General features: G+C 43.8%; 1 protein-coding gene across 1 annotated transcript in view; it reads right to left on the reverse strand.

The window, feature by feature from the left end:
* The window catches only part of HEATR6 (HEAT repeat containing 6), a 117539-nt gene that overhangs the window by 14737 nt on the left and 84607 nt on the right, over positions 1 to 18195 (reverse strand). Inside the window, exons 12-16 of the mRNA XM_040424214.1 lie at positions 14751 to 15112; positions 14349 to 14471; positions 5717 to 5803; positions 2806 to 2940; positions 16 to 138 (exon numbers count right to left, since the gene is read on the reverse strand). Of these exons, the coding sequence (XP_040280148.1) occupies positions 16 to 138; positions 2806 to 2940; positions 5717 to 5803; positions 14349 to 14471; positions 14751 to 15112 (830 nt within the window). The remainder of the gene's footprint in view (positions 1 to 15; positions 139 to 2805; positions 2941 to 5716; positions 5804 to 14348; positions 14472 to 14750; positions 15113 to 18195) is intronic.

Consider the following 18195-nt stretch of genomic DNA (forward strand, 5'->3'; position numbering starts at 1 on the left):
ATAACAACGACCAACCTGTCGCAGACACGGAAACAGGATGTATACACCAAGGGCTCGTGCGGCTGCAGCTTTCACCAGGGGATTTTCACTGTGGTTCAGACCCAGCAGCAGTGTTATACACAGTATCTGACGGTCATACTGCAATCATAATAATAGAAATTCTCATCTCAATTTACTACTTACACCAGAACTGATCTTAAAATCAAAATAAATGTGTTGAAAAATATTATTTTGCCTTCCTGTATACTACATTATAGAATTTCTCCTTATAAAATGTCACTGTATATTTTTTGACATGGTTCCAAAGGTTAAAGGGGTTTCTGGGAGTTTAATGGTCTATGCTCAGGGGTTCCAGAGAAACCCTTTGCTTCGTGTCCTGCACATATTGCCGAGCTGTTAGTGTCCCTCTTATCACTACTGGGGGAGACTGACTGCCTTATGCGATGGATCCCCAGATCATCACACCAGCAGTTGTGGTAGTGTGTTGCTCCACAGCAAAGGCAGGATTGGTCTCCATGCCGGAACTCAACAGTCATGAGATCCCAAAATGAACCTGGATTTGTGGCCAAAGATGAAACCGTTCTAGTCCATGGCAGTCAAGTTTCTTGTTCACGAACCCACTGCAAGGTCACAGTGGCTGGCTGTCAATAACAGGACATATAAAGGGCGTCGTGACACCAAACTTTATTCTGCTAAGTGCTTAGAAATGGTCCAGGCAAAGACAGGGATGTATAAATGAAGATGCCACCTGTGTGGGAGCTACTCGGGCTTGTCAGCGGATGAAACGATCTTTCACCAAGAGGTATACTACCCAAAAGTAGCCTTTTTATAGGACAATGGGGGGACGCACTTTTATGCTCTTTTGTGGTAAAATCCAGTGTCTGCATAACTGCATGCAGAGTTTTGCAGCAATCCGACATTTCTATCTAGGTGCTTTAATTTTTTTTTGTTTATGAGTGTATTTCATAAAAATCAAAAAGTGAAACTAGATACTGTATATATTTATAACCAATGAAAGTAGCCATCAGTGGCCAAAGGTTTTATGCTACAGTGATTGGTGCTTCTTGTAGTTGCTTGTGGACAATAATCCATTAAGAATTTTTTTTTTTATAAATATGAAGAAAGTTTTCATGCACACGGCCGTTGGGTGGCCGTTCCGTGCATTGGGGACAGCAATTTGCGGTCCCCAATGCACGGGCAACATCCGTGTGCGGCCAGGACGGATCGAGACCCATTCAACTTGAATCGGTCCGTGATCCGTCCGCACCGTAAAAAAATAAAACATGTCCTATTTTTTTGCAAAGAGGAGGCACGGAGAGAAACACTACAGAACCACTCCGTAGTGTTTCCGTGGGCTTCCAATCCGTGCATCCGTTCCGCACCTCCAGGATTGCGGACCCATTCAAGTTGCTGGGCAACGGCCGTGTGCATGAGCCCTAACTCAGGTTTTTTTCACCTACAATTATGTTTACCCTAATAGAGTAAGTACGAAGGAGAGCTCTCTAAGGCACACTTATCAAAGGAAGTGGAAGAACATGATGCAGTTGAATTCAAACATGGCCAAACTATTTGCTCACCAAAAGCAGCTGGATACTGACACCTACTAATACCATACTCATTTGGTCAATGGGGATCTTGTGAGTGGGATATGGTCTGCTTAAATTCCTGTGCTATTTAGATTTTATATATATATATATATATATATATATATATATTTATTAAAAGACACTTAACCTAATCCCATCCCACCTCATTCTTAACCTTACCACTGGTATAGACCAGCCCTAACCCACCTCTGCTATCATCACACCCATCTGCCTTCAACACAGTCGACCACTCCCTGCTGTTACAAAATATCAACCCTTGGCATCAGAGACTTTGCTCCCTCCTAGATTTTTTCATATCTCACCAACCTAACGTCCAGTGTCTCCCACTCACACATTACTTCCTCATTATTTATTTTTCTCTGTTGGTGTCAGTCAAGGCTCTGTCCTGGGACCCCTACTCTTCCCCACTTATACCTTTGGCCTAGGACACTTCAGAGTCCCAGAGCTTTCAGTACCACTTCTATGCTGATGAGACAGATTTATCTGTCTGGCCAAGATGTCAGTTTCCCATCCAGATTCCCATCATGTCTATCAGCTATATCCTTCTCCTCTAGCTTTCTAAAACTCAACACAGAACCAGAACATACTTCATCACCTTTCCCACATGTCACTCAGGTACCATACTGAAACACCAACACCACACAGATGGCGGTCAGGAAATAAGTGGAGGAGCCCCAGTCGCGGTCTCCATTCACGTAAGAGAGAATCCAAAGATCCACCAGAAGTGACATCACTCAAGGGGAAGATAAGTAATGTGCTTCTTCCAAGATGTTTCAGCGGTATAATGTCCTCTTTCATCAGGGAAAGACAAATGGTCACTTGACACAAGAGGAAAAGGTCACTGCTACAGCAGTCACTTGACTCCATATCAATGGTTGTTGATTTAACCGTTGGCAGGAGAGAAAGAGCAGGCCGGGGAGCAACAGAGACCAAATCCAACAGCAGGGTCCACGTAAGTATGATCACCACCACTGGTTGCCTACTCTGGGAGGTCTTTATTAGTCTGGGACAATCCATTTACGTATATGAATAATTGAGGAAGCATACCTTGGTTGCACAAAATACTAACATCTTGTAGCCCAAATGGCGCTTCCAATTTTGGTAAACATCCTGATATTTTATAGCATCCAGTGGGGTTGTGACAATGTAAGACAGAGAACAACAAAAATATTTAGCACTGTCCTGTATATCTGCTTACTGCTAAACTGGTGAAAGCCTCTGGCAAAACAGATGAAAGGGCGTCACAAGCACTTGTCTGCAGTGTAGGATGCTGCTCATTCTGTAAGGCTCCAGGCAAAGGACCACTCAATATCATGTTCCAAAATGCTGCAGCCTGTTATGCAGGAAACAAAACAAAAGTTATCATTTAGAAGCCTTCTGCAACTATGCCATTTATAGTACATCTGCCCCTTATGTGGCTCTGTTCCGCACCCCACAATGTGATTCCAGGGTATTCATGTGTCATTATAGCAACCAGGGGCCTAACAGCTGATCTCAAGGCCTGCCATAATTTCCTACTTATAAGACCATGTCAGGGGCATGGCCTTATTGGGGGGCCGGCCGATGTAATACTTACAGGCTATAATACTTTGAAACACTATGGCCCAGATCTACTAATGTACCTGTGACAAAAATCTGTCTAAAAATTGATGCAATTTGGCACGTCTAGGGTTTTAGAGAGATTTTAGGCTAAAACATGCCAGTTACTAGGGACACTATAGGGAGAGACTACGGAGATATAATTGGGTAGATTTTAGAGTTTTATCAGGGAAAGCTTAGCATACAGAGAGAGGAACTGGTCCCTGGCCAGTAGTTTTATACAGCTTGCTGGCAAGGTTGTTTTTTCGTTTCTGTAATTCATAAGACTATTGCCAGCAACCAAATATTCTGCAAACACCGAGGAATTGCTCCTTCTAAAAAACAGTTTCTATTTACCATTTGTAATTGGGCATTTCAGTGCAATACACAGATGTTATTGAACACGTTGTAGATTACTAGAACCTCCAGAAATTACAACACCACACAACATATTCAAGGATAAAATGTCAATCATCTTTATTAAAGCAAATTTAAAACAAATCACAATAAACAGTTAAAATGAGACCCATACCCACACTGAATCAGAAAGCCGAACTGCAGTGTCAATGGCTCCTGAGACCCCAATACTGTTTCAAAGTCGCCTCCTTCCAGTTGTTTCTGTAGTGTAGTGGTTATCATGATCACCTAACAAGCGAAAGGTCCCTGGTGGGAAACATACTGTACCTGCCCCCTAGAAGAAGCGACTGCGAAACAGCGTTGGGGTCTCAGGAGCCATTGAGGTCAGTATCTTACTTATAAGAAGGGACTGGGCCAGTCCAAACATGAAGTGCATGTTAAACATTAAATAAACCTTGGAAATTCAACATAGACAATCCGAGAGAAATTTTCAGTAGAACCCTAAAATGTCCACCTTTCATACTCCTGTTGTGAACTGTACTTTCTGGACACCAAATGTACCCAGCTGGACGTGGGGCTGTGGCTTCTATATATTTCAAAGTTCTTAAGGACAATGCACTTCCACCACCTCATCATCTGCACTTTTCTTACATTTTTACCCAGATAATTCCCTATGTGCACCTTTTTTTGTGTCTTTTTCACTATACATGTAAACAAAAACTGGCTGGAAGGACTAGAGTGGCAGGGTAGAAGCGAAGGGGGTTTAAACTAGTAAATATAACTATGGTTTTAACTCTTTCCCTGACATTTAACATTTTTCATTTTAACTCTGAGAGCCCCCAAGATTTACACTAATTTTGTATCCACAGAATAAGTGTCTGATTAGTGGGGGTCTGACTGTGTGAACTGAGTACAGCACTGGGCACAGAGACACGGCTGCTCCACTCAAACTCTTGCTCACACTGATCATGCAGTAAGGAGGAATGGGGGGCTTGGGACTCTTTTCTAGGGGATCACTCGAAAAGAGTCCCAAGCCCCCCATTCCTCCTTACTGCATGATCGGTGTGAGAAAGAGTTTGAGTGGAGCAGCCGTGTCTCTGTGCACAGTGCTGTACTCCGTTCACACAGTCAGACCCCCACTAATCAGACACTTATTCTGTGGATACAAAATTAGTGTAAATCTTGGGGTGGGGGTGGGGCAGTCAATAGGACTCCAGTTCTCGTGATTAGATCTGACACAAATAGATTAAAATCCTGATACAACCCCAGGACAAATGCCACACTGCGACTTCTGGCCCTGTCCCTGGCAACCATAATCCATATATCCTCTGTATCAAAATAACAATTATGGAAAGGGAACACAATTTTGAAACGTTTTTTTTAGTTGCACTTCATGCATTAAACAAAGGTTGAAGAAAAAATTGAAAATGACTTTTTTTCAATATTTCCTGAGTAGAAAAAATAGAAAGATAGTAAAGTAAAAAGGACATTTAAAAAATAAATAAATAAATAAAAAATAAAAATCAGACACGTACTTAAAAAGCAGAAAATTCATCTGGTCAGAAAGGTGGTAAATGGCCTGGTCTTGAACTGGTTAATAAGAACAGTCACAGGTTTGCATATGAATTAAGCAAACTGAAGCTGTGGTGGGATTATTATGAGATTAAAATGTTGTGGTAGGACTGTTCAAATATATACAGTAAGTTTCATTCACATATATTCACACCTTATGTAAAGCCTTTCACATGTTAGTGTTCCATGTACGTGTGCTGTACTTGTTCTCCACGGACAGCACACGTACCCAATTCATCTTAATGTGTGTACCCACACACCAGTTTTTTACCATGGTCCATGTTTTTAAGAATGCGAGCATGCTCTATTTTGTCCGTGTTCACTAATCCCTAAAAAACACCTATTATAGTCTATGGGTCCGTGAAAACCACGGAAGCCATCCGTGTTTCACTGATCATTAGGAAGAGATGCTTTGAAAATTACCCAACACGGATCCATCAATGACCACTTTTTCACGGATTTAAGCATGTACATGTATGTGTGAATGAGGCTTAACCCTCACAAAAGTTCCAGGGTCTCGCACCTGTCAGATCTAGTTAAACAAGTACAAGTACTCTAACTTTCACACACCTACCAAATCAAAATCCAGATTATGAACATACCTGCACAACAGTCACCTTCTGAGAAACAGGAACTGAAGACTCTGGTTTCTGCTGTTGGACTATTCCTGTTCCCAATTCTTCTAACAACTGTGGTGAAGAAACAGAGCGGTTACATATCTGAATGGCTACCATCTACTAGTACGTTAGACCGCAGGGTAAATGCCTGGCTGGTTGTGGCTTCCCCTGGCAAAAATCAGCTGTTTTGTAAGGGGTTGTTTCTTATGAGACAAACAATTCATAAATGAAAAAAAATAAACTGTCAAAACAATTGCTTATCACACAAAAGAACAGAAGAAGAAATGTTTATATACCCATTATATAACTTTTCTGCCTTCAACTCTATATCACAGCTGAGAAGTATCTCTAATTTCATTCAAACTTATATTTTGCAACAAATATCAAGTATGTATTCAGCAACAAATAACCACGCAGGTTTCATCTTGTATTCTGCTCTTGAAATGCGCTATGACTGGTTGCTATGGGCAAAAATGCAGTTTTTTCACTTTTAGCCGGTTTTAAAATGATGCCCCAATATTTCTGATCAGACACCAGAAATTACAGCAATGTCACAGATTTGGGCTTCTCCAGAAGGCTGTAATAATGCAGAAATATTTAAAGATTTTTTCTTTACATTGGTGGCCTTATTCTTAGTATCAATGTGTCCATTCCCCAGGTCCCCACTGAGCTGCAAGATGAGGAGACATCAGCTTTGCAGCCGCTGACACGGCGACATTCCTGCTCCCGCAGCTCTGTGATATACTAAAGATCAGCCCATGCATGTGAACAGGAGTGGTCTACATACATAATGGCATGTGTGCCCATGATACACCCATCATTTATTCATCAGATATGAATGGTTTATCCTAAGGCTTGGACATTGATTCAAAATCCGCAAAAAAAAAATAAAAAAATAAAAAAAAATCTGTACAACTGTACTTTTATACAATTTAATTTGAGCAAATGTCTTCATTTAAAAAAACATGCCTGTATTCACCAGAAAAAAATAAATAAGTTATGGCCTCTAGGGGTCTCACTTCCACCTAATTTGCAGTCCACTGCTTGTTGTCAGGCAAGATCAGTCCCCGATAACAGAGACTCAGAAGATGGCTGAGAGGAAGTGGGGGAGTGTCAGAGCTAGCTGAGATTGTGAACCTGATAAAATAACTGATTCTACCCGGCTTCTGAACAACACAGGAGCCTCCCGTGTGTCTTTAAGGCCTCATGCACATGACCGTATGTATTTTGCTGTCTGCAAAAAAACGGATCCACAAACAATACGGATGCAGTCTGTGTGCATTCCGTATTATGCGGAACGAGCAGCTGGCCCCTGATAGAACAGTACTATCCTTGTCCGTAAAGCGGACAATAATAGGACATGTTCTATTTTTTTGCAGAACGGAAATACGCAAAGCACACGGAGTAACTTCCGTTTTTTTTTTTTTTTTTTTTGCGGACCCATTTAAATGAATAGTTTCGTATACTGCAAAAAAAAAATGGAACGGACACGGAAAGAATATACGTTCGTGTGCATGAGCCCTAAGTGAGATTTATCCCTCCTTATCTGTTCTTTGAGCTCTGGAGCTAAAAACAAACCTAGTGGGACGGGAAAGGGCGTCACAGCAGTTCGGTGCTGGCAGACTTCCATAGAAGGGATACTCCTCTGCTTCTGTGTGAAATGCATCTGGCTGTGCAGCTGAAGCAGGGAATAATATGGCGGAAAAAACACTAGAGAAGCCCAAACATAACCGTTCCTTCACAGTTGTTATTGTACAAAGATGCACACCCATTGTGCAAACTTTTTTTTTTTTAATCCAGGCACGCTTTATGTATTCATATTATGGACAGGTCCCCTTTCTACAAATTGAACCGATATTTTATATTGATCTAGGGTCTAGCAACCTTCAACACTCCAGCTGTTCTGAAACTACAACTCCCAGAATCCTCCTTTCACTTCTCTGGGAGTTACAAGAACAGCCAAGTAAGTTTGCAAGCTGGAAGTTGTAGTTTCACAGCAGCTAGAGTGCCGAAGGTTGCTGATTCCTGGTCTTCTAGCCTGTAGAACCATAAAGGATTTGAGTGTCGCACAGACCTTAATATGAGGTCATATTACCGCTTTCTAAATTATACCCTCTCCCGTTAATGTGTTCTCAGTTAAGATGCATATGTCAACTATGTCTTACAGATAATCAAAAGAAAACATTTGCCTATATTTAATTTTATTTATTGCTATTTGAATATATGTAATGGTTTGTTTTCCACAAAGCCTTTTTTTTTTTTACAATATTCTTCAGTGATACTTGACATAATTTACACTTACAATTTGCAAAGGTTTCTAAGTACACATATCTTTTTTTTTCAACTCGTTTTATTGAAATAGAACAAGTAAGAAATGGTACTTAATCACAAAGTATATCATCACAGTATACATGTAGACAAGTGTGAACAATATTAGAGGAGAGATGGCTATCAGATCTGTTAAGATCGTACTTTCCTATAAGCGGCATTCATAGATAAGATAGAGACATTATCATATCCCAAGAATCAAGACTGAACAAACAAATGCAGTGTTAAGCGATACCATGACTCAGGAAATACACCATTGCGTTCACTGGGCAGTATGCATGTTTGTCTGAGTCAATGTTAATGGGGAAGAACACCAAGAACCCCAAATCTTCTCAAATTTTTGAGGGCTTTTTCTATGGCCATACATAATTTTTAAGGGCAATACTTTGTTGACTAGTGCTTTCCATTGACGTAGTGTGGGTGGCCTATCCGCCATCCACCGAAGCGCAATAGCTTTCCTGGCAAGAAACAAAGTTTCCATCAAAAAGGTGCATACATATAATGTACAATTATCGTTCTCCACCACACCTAGAAGACATACCTTAGGACAGCAGGGCAGAACATCAGGTATCATAGTGCATAAAGTGTCCACGACTGCCTTCCAAACGACTGACTAAACCTGCAATCCCACAGTAGGTGTCAAAAATCCGCATTGACTTGAGCGCATCTGTGGCATCTGGTGTGGTCAATCCTGCCCATTTTATACAGTCTAGTTGGGGTTAAGTAACTCCTATGGAGTATAAAGAGCTGTACTAATCTATTATTGAGGGAAGGCTAAACGCCCATTGGAGCATTCAACGCCTCGGACTATTCTTCAGCGGTGAGATGAGGTATCTGTTCCTTCCATCTAGACTCCACTAGCAAGGGTTTGGAAAGCATTTTAAGGTCCAGAAGGTGAGTATATAAGGCCGAGATCATGCCCTTTGGACCTTGTGTCCTAAGAACACCAATCAACGGGTATTTAGAAATAGCCCTTCTGTTGTTGTGAAACTGCACGTGTAAAGCATGTCAAAACTGCAAGTATCTGTAAAAATGGGACCTTAGAACTCCTGCCTTCTCTTGAAGCTGGGTAAATGAAAACAAGATTCCATTATCATACAAATCCCTCAGGGTGAGTATGCCGTAATTTTCCCAAACAGTTCTCCCCTCGCATTGCATTAAATGTGGGAACATAGCATTGTCCCATAGTGTAACAGCATAAGGAAGGTCGTGGTATTGTTGAAGTTGGGGTGCAGGCGTGTTCCAACAAATACAGTGCTTTGGGCAAGAGGACCATCTTGATCAGGTTTAAACTACCCATAATAGATAGAGGAAGGGTAGCCCAGGCCCTGAACTTGTCCGTAGCATAAGACACAACGGGGGCGATATTTAGTTGATGGGATAAGGAGGGATCCTTGGTAATAATGAAACCTAAGTACTTAAAGTGATCCACTACCAGCAAGTTATGATACATGGAAGGCCAGCTCGGGGACCACAAGAACATGGGGGCAGACTTAGACCAATTAATTTGCAGACCTGAATAATGGCCAAAGAGTTCAATCGCCCTCAGTAAGGACACCTCTACCTCATCCATATATAATATTAGGTCGTCCGCATATAACCCCAATCTGTCCTCCCTACTCCGCACAGAAATTCCTTTGAAAATGTCATCCTGACGGACCCTGAGAGCAAGATGTTCTATGATGGCCACTGCGAATAACAGGGGTGATAAGGGGCACCCTTGTCTGGTTCCGCGGTGTAGTTGGAAGGTAGCTGACAGGGAGCCATTAATTAAGATATTAGCTGTAGGTCTTTGGTACAGTACCTGGATCCACTTAATAAAAATCGGACCGAAATCAAAACTTTCCAAGACCTGTAACAAAAATGGCCACTCAACGGAATCAAACGCCTTGGCCTTGTCTAACGCGGCCAAGGCCCACTGTTTATTTGCTGCATAGCCAAGTTGCAAGATAATCTGGGCCCTTCTAATATTACTGGAGGTAGACCGACCTGGAATGAAGCCGGATTGGTCCTCATGTATTATGGAAGTGATCACTTTATTTAGTATGAGAGCTAAAATCTTAGTCAATACTTTGTAATCAAGATTTAATAAAGATATTGGGCAGTAGGATCCACAATCTAGTGGATTTTTGTCAGGCTTCAACAATATTACGATAGAAGCTTATTATAATGAGTGAGGAAGGGAACCCCTTTCTAGGGAGGCAGAGTACACCTCATGTAACTGAGGCCCTAAAAGGTCTACATACTTAGAGTATACCTCAAGAGGTATGCCGTCCGGGCCTGGAGATTTCCCTAGATTAAGCCCCTTAATTGCGACTCTAATCTCTTCGAGCGAAATCTCCTCATCAAGAAGCCTCCAATCCAGGGGAGATAACTGAGGATGAGAAACCTCCCGAAGATATGCTGCAAGCTCAGAAGTGGTATATTGGGACTTTGAAGTATATAATTCTTGATAAAATTCTTTAAATCTATTTAAGATTCCCCTAGGTTCCTCCGCTATGACGCCACCAGAATCCTGCGCAACACCAGAGGGGTCATAGTGTTCCATCTCACGACCTGGGCCAGTACCTTCCCCTGTTTTATTACCGTGTTCAAACTCCTGCTGCCTGAGGAAGAACAGCTTACGGTCGCTCCTCTCCTGCAGACATAGCATATATTGTCTGACCTTCAGCATCCAATCTAGTCTATTCTCCTCTGTGGGAACCGAGATATATTTAAGTTCAGCAGTTTTGCAGTGTGCGCTCAACTCCTCCTCCTTAAAGGGAACCTGCCATGTGGATATTTGATTATAATCTAATTAATTATATACAATCATTAACTACTAAAAAGTGCCTTTGATGTATTCACTTACTGGTGTGACAGATTGTTATCTCATAACATACACACAAAGATGCCACATGCTAATGAGCTGATTTGAGTCCGGCGTGATGTCATTGAGTCCAGCGTATATTTAATTCAGAGCTATAGCCACTCCCCGCCCACCTGCTGCTGGTTCATATGGAAACAAACTGTCATTCAGCAGCAGGTGGGCGGGGAGAGTCAGGAGCTCATGAATATTCATGACTCATCATTATCAGCTGGAGCTTTTCAATACAAGATGTTGGCAGATTGACTGGGTCAATTAAAGAAAGTGACCCAGCATTGTGCTAAGAGAATCAGTCACTTATTTATGTTGCCCTTAGTTAGGACACCAAAAAAATGGTGACAGGTTCCCTTTAAGCCGAGCAGTTTTCTTAATATACGAAACAGAGGGCTTGATACATCCACGCAAAAAGGCTTTTAAAGGTGTCCCACAGTAGGAGAATATCGTTCTCATTCTTATTCAGGTCAAGAAACATTTGTACTTGATCTGGGATGCGATCATTCGTGGACATCAGGGAGAGCCAGAATGGGTGAATACGCATCTTATGGCAGCGCAGAGCCTCATCAGACAAGGCAAGCGTCCCAACAACCGATGCATGATCAGACGGCCCCTGAGGACCATATTGTACATCAGACACCACTGAAAAAGCATTGACATTACTGAGTAGGTAGTCAATCCTTGACAGTGCCCCTCTGGAGGGCGTGAAATACTAGAATTCCCTACTAGTCAGATTTTTCTCACTCCACACATCTAGCCACCCCAACTCCGAGATAAAGAGCTTCAGTACCGTCTCATGCAAAAGGGCAATGCCCCCATGGGATGAAGCCTGAAATCTGTCCAGAGATTGGTCTAGCACCATATTAAGGTCGCCCAAGCATAATAGGCCGGCAGATGGATATTGCGCTGCAAAGCCTGCAGCAGCCTGCAGTAAAGAAATGTTGGCAGGGGGAGTGTTAAACAGGTTCAACAAAACATAGGGAACTCCATTCACATGTGCATAAACGAAAATATACTTTCCCTCAGGGTCAGTTAACACCCGATGCAGTTCCCATCTGACAGAGCGGTGAACGAGCAATGACACCCCTCTGGAGTAAGAACTACCGAATGTGTTGGTCACCCACTGAGCCCACGGCTTATTAATCCTACCCCTTGTGTCAGCCGTAAGGTGGGTTTCCTGTAGGCCCAGAATGTGCGGGTTATATCTATGGATATGTGCAAAAACAGCCATACGCTTCCTGGGGCCTCCCAATCCACGCACATTCCAGGACATAACCGTTAAATTTGCCATGGATACGGAATCATAACACATATAGGATGGGAACCATCCAATCCATGTTCACTAAGCATAAGGGCATAGTAGTGATAAATATTATTGTGAATTATTTTTTTTTACCAAATCATAAAAACACAAAAGAAACTTGTAACTAAACAGAAATGCCCAACATCCAGAGCACAGAACACAAAATATGCAAATAGGTTTAGTGGCCAAAGAAGTGGGAGACCGGCACAGTGTAGAACGGAAACAAACATGTGCAGGTGAGAGATCCAACTCCCCAGACAAATAGAAGTGCTTGTAACACATAACGATTGAATCAGCAATATTAGCAGGACCCATAGGTTTCCGCAAGTCTCTCACACCCACGGAGTAAGATGTCCAGCAGCCACATAAGAGTAAAATAAAGCAAGTGAACCCGTAGCATAAATTTGAATGCGTCCAAAGACGAACAATTATACAGAGCGCTACTCATCAGCGGGGCACCTCATCATAAGGGGGAACTCCAGGGTCTCACAGAAAGCCAGTCTTCAGCATCCCTGGGGTTGTTGAAGAAAAGAGACTTCCCTCCATCTGGCACCTTCAAACGGGCAGGGTACGCTATAGAATATTGTAGGTTTAGGTCTCTCAGGCGTTTCTGCAATTCCGCAGAGAAATCCGGATACAGGGAGATGTTTGCAGATCCCATAGTGATGGTTTGCTTCCATCTAGCCTTGGACAATATAAGATCCTGGTCCTTCCAATTGAGCATTCGGGCCAGGAGAGGTCTCGGGGGAGCCCCAGGCGGCATACGGGCTGGAACACAGTGCGTCCTCTCCACTGCAAAGGCCATGGAAAAAAACACGTTGAGAATGTAGATTTAAAACCACCCTTCCAAGAATGTAAAGGGATCAGACCCCTCCGCTCTCTCAGGCATACCAAGAATCCGTACATTGTTTCTTCTTGCGCGGTTTTCGAGATAGTCACATTTTTGCCGCCACAATTCCACCGAGCTTTCAACAGCTGCCACTCTGGACGACAGGGACCAGGCAAGGTCTTCTAGTTCGGATACTCTCTCCTCCGTGTGCGGTACCCGCTCCCTCAATTGCTGCACATCGTGGCGTAGGAGACCGAGGTCCACTCTGACCTCCTCTATCTTGCCTGTGAGGGACGATTGGCACCCCATTATAGCCGCCATCAGCTGGCTGTTGGAGGATTGCAGGGTAAGTTCAGGTTCCCCTTCGGCTTCAGCATGCGATTGGTGCGCGGACTGACCTCTGGTTTGCGGTGCACGTGAGGAAGAGAAGACGGTGGCGCCATGTTGGGCCTCTTGCCGGGCAAACTCTTTGAGGTGGTCAGCCGCCTGCTGTGCTTTGCTAGGGCTCATGGCGTGATGTATGGCTGCCGGGAGCACTTGGGCGCTGCTGTGGTGGAAGATAGCTGGGTTACAAGTGGCAGGATGGCTCAGGATCAATGGCGTGAGCCGGAGCTGCTCCTAGACACGTCCGGCCATGTCGGCAGTTGGCCACACCCCTCTAAGTACACAGTTTGAATATGAATTTTCTAAAAATGTTGCCTTCAAGCGGTTTTCCAGTAATATATATATATATTTTTTTTAAGTGCCCATAGCCTGCTCCAGTCCTCTGTGTTGCCCCCCACTGTCTCCATCTTCCAGTCCCCCGCACTGTTTACATCCAGCTGGCTATGGTCACATGTTCAACTGCAGCCAATGACTGGCTTCAGTGGTGATATGGCCACAAGCAGCACGTCACCGTTTAAGCCAGTCATTGGCTGGAGTGGTTCATGTGACCATGCCCATGGTTAACCGGATACGAACGGCTCAGGGACCAGAAGATGGAGACAACGGAGTCAGCGCGGTGGACCGGAGCGGCATGGGGCAGACAAGTGTGAATCTTCTGTTTGAGGGGGGCAGGCTGCAGGCACTTGATAAAAAAAAAAAAATTATTACTGGAAAACTTCTTTAATGGGAATTTGCCATCTCATAAAAGTTATGGCAAATCACTAACATCGGTCAGACTCCCACCATTTCTGACAAATGAATATGCAACCTAGAAATTGTTGTGCACGATGTGCTAGTCAAACTAGCAGAAATTCATATAAGTGTATTAACAAAATATAATTTGAAAAAATATATAAAAATAATCCAGTTTCACCTTAGCACCATGTAACTGTATTGAAGCATCTGTTTCTTGCATACACTTGCAGGCCACCTCCCCCAGCTCCATGAGATAACTCTGTGCCATAATAAAGTATCCTTTAACAAGACGGGCCAGTACCTATATAGTGAATAAATCACATTTTGTAAGCAAGTCTTAATCTCATGTACTGACATAACGCACCATAACATGCAGTGTGAATAAAATTCAGAAGCCAACATAGACCTCACTGGGTAGTGTAGTAGTGGAGTAACATTCAAGTGTGTATCGTTCATTGCTCACCAACTGTGGAACTCCAAGTCGTAGGAGGTGTTGCTCTATCTGGTACTGCATTTATTGGAGCTTATTAGCAACAGAAGAAACTGGTTTACAAAATGCATCAATTATATCAATTCATACCTGCAGTGCTTCAAGTCGGACAGGAGAAGGTTCATACTGAAGAATTGCTGCAGAACTCGCATCACTATCAGAATAGGAGTCTTCTCTGGGATTAGCTACCAAGGAGATGCACAACCGTATTAGCCAGCAGGACTCAGACGGTGTCTGGACAGAAGGAGGAAGGCTTGCTTTCCCTTCTGGTTCCTGAACGGTCTCTTTCCTCCACCAGTTTGGATCACTGAGCGGACTAATGGCTGTAGGGCCAGCATTTGGCAGCAGTGAAACAACAGGTTGTTGTAAAAGAAGTTGAACTTCAGGTAAAGGTGTCTGAGCAGATACAATAGAACCCAGTAACGTAAGACTTGAGACACGAACATTCACATCTATAAAATGAAATATGACACTTTTGAATGCTCAACAGATTAAACACCAGTTGAGTTGTATATAACATTTTTCACCATAGCTCAGCTACAAAATGGACGGAGACTACCTACTATGATGTCTCTCATACACACCACACAAAAAGAAGAAGAGGAGATCCTGCTCTTCTATTACTCTGTAGCACACCCAGGGCCGTCTTTACCAAGGGGCAAAAGGGGTAGCTGCCCCAGGCCCAGTTGCTCCTGGGGGGCCCAAGGCAGCTGCCTCTTGAGCCCTGCTAGCCACTGCCCCGGGTGTCAGGCTGTCAGCTACACAGGAGGTGCTGCCATGCCATGCCTGCCAGCACTGAGTCCAGCCAGCGTACTGTGAAAGCTGTGATCTAGTCTAGGACCATAGATGACATCATCACCATGTAACCAGTAACCTAGCAATATTACTGGTCACATGGCTATGAGGTCATCACAGGTCTTACCAGGAGTGTTGCAGGAGAAGTTTGGAGCTTTTTTGTGTGAAGATTACATCAGAAAAAGGTGACAGGGGCTGTTATGCTAATATACTGTAAATTACAGTATAGTGGGGTGCTGTATACTGTGTGGGGGGCTGTATACTGTGGGGGGGGGGCCTGTATACTGTGTGGGGGGCCTGTATACTGTGTGGGGGGCCTGTATACTGTGTGGGGGGCCTGTATACTGTGTGGGGGGCCTGTATACTGTGTGGGGGGCCTGTATACTGTGTGGGGGGCCTGTATACTGTGTGGGGGGCCTGTATACTGTGTGGGGGGCCTGTATACTGAGTGGGGGGCCTGTATACTGTGTGGGGGGCCTGTATACTGTGTGGGGGGCCTGTATACTGTGTGGGGGGCCTGTATAGCAGGGATCTCAAGTCTCCCGGACGTTCAGGGAGTCTCCCGCTATTAGATAGCGGCTCGCTGACATGTGAAACAATATATCCTGGAAAGGTTTACTGATAGCAGAGCAGAGAGATAAGAGAAGTGACAGGACACAGTTTAGATCACAGGTTGAATTAACCCTTTAGGGTCAAATTGGCTTCTCAAGGAGATATATATGTTAAAGGCATCCCTTCTTCTGTCTCATTCAGTAGCTATATAACTATTGAGAGAGATGTATTTTTTTTTTTATACGTTTACACATTTAAACCTCCATTTTAATTATATTATTTACCCCCGTGTTAAATTCACCCCCCTGGATGATTGTTTTTTTCCTACAGTGGGGTAGATAATTACACACAGGGTTTTAAAGAATAAACTTCCTGACTCAGACCAAGAGCCGACTCAGCAAGTGAATCGAAGCATCCGCGCATGCGCATTGCGCAACCTAAGCTTCGGTTCACTCGCTTCTTTTCAGCTCAGCGAATGAACCGAAGATTCAATTAATGAATCTGTTCATTTGAAAGATCCGAACTTCCCATCTCTAGTTTACTCGCAGTAAACCTTTCCGGCAACCTGTAGCAGTGTCCCCTTTTCGGCGCGTGCGCAGAGTGCAAGAAGAAGCCGATGCCAGCAGTCCGCAACGGCGCATCAGGCTGAGCCTGTGCGCGGGATCCCAAAGCGGGAGGAGGGAGAGGCGGCACTGAGGAGTAGAAGGCGGCGCTGGGCACGAACGGCCGGGCACCATGCATCCGCAGACCTCCCCTGCTTGGGCACCTTAATTCAATGATTGACAGGTTAGTAAAACCTGTTTTTCCGCAGAATAAAGCCACAAATAGCTTTTATAAGGCCTCCTTAGAAATCAGAATGCTACCCTGGACATGAGCATATGTTTAGCTCACAGGGCTTATAGGTGGTGACAGAATCCCTTTAATCATATACATAAATATGATCATTTGGGGCAGGGTAATGAGCATAGAGCAAAGTGTGCAGAACACAGCATAGAGCAAAGTGTGCAGATACTGCATATGTTTGGAAAATGTAATAAAAAGTTTGTGAAAGAAAAAAAAAGAAAACCTCCCTGAAATTAGTTTTTGCAGGTTGGGATGTCTGGTATAGTGTGGGGGCCTGTATATTGTGGGGGGCCTGTATAGTGTGGGGGGGCCTGTATACCCCAAAGCAGCAGCAGATTGGAGGACATTATACAGTAGTACTGAGCAGTATTTCTGCCAATCTAACTCTGGGGTGACAAGTTAAAACACTTACTAGCCAGCATCATCTCTAAGTGTGCTTCTCTCACCCTGCAACTGCTTCATCCTCCTCCTCACCTCCACTAAAGGGGTTCTGCAGTTTGTTTAAACTGATGATCTATCCTCTGGATAGATCATCAGCATCTGATCAGCGGGGGTTCGACACCCGGGACCCTGTTGATCAGCTGTTTGAGAAGGCAGAGGCGGCTCAAGCAGCGCCGCGGCCTTCTCACTGTTTACCGCTGGCCCAGTGACGTCACGACTAGTATCAACTTGCCTGGGCACAGCTAAGCTCCGTTCAAGGGAACGGAGCTTAGCCGCGCCCAGGCCAGTGATACTAGTCGTGACGTCACTGGGCCTGCGGTAAACAGTGAGAAGGCCGTGGCGCTGCTGGAGTGCCGCTACCTTCTCAAACAGCTGATCGGCGGGGGTTCCGGGTGTCGGACCCCCACCGATCAGAAGCTGATGATCTATCCAGAGGATAAAAGGATTTAAACAAACTGCAGAACCCCTTTAATTTAAGTTTAATAGGCAGCATGTAACCGGATCACACAGTGAGCTGAGTCTGTCTTGCCTATCAAGACCATGTTTAATTGTAAATTAAGGGCAAAAGATCAGTTCAGGAGGGAAAGGCATTTTAACCGCTTCACTGCCCAGCAATTTTCAGTTTTTGTATTTTCATTTTTCACTGCCTGCCTTTCTGGAGCCATAAAGTTTTTTTTTTTTCCCTTCACATAGGTGCATAAGGGCTTGTTTTTTGCGGCATAAGTTATAATTTCTAATGGCACCATTTAATATTGCAAATGATGTAGTGAGCTGGAAAAAAAATTATGGCGTTATCATTGCAGTGTATAGGAGATTCGGTATGTTTCTAGGGACACCTGCCACACATAAGAACTACAGCCGTAATAGTCTCGGATTCTTCAGAGAAACCAAGGATATTACAGAG

The sequence above is a fragment of the Bufo bufo genome, chromosome 3 (genome assembly GCF_905171765.1).
Source record: "Bufo bufo chromosome 3, aBufBuf1.1, whole genome shotgun sequence".
NCBI lineage: Eukaryota > Metazoa > Chordata > Amphibia > Anura > Bufonidae > Bufo > Bufo bufo.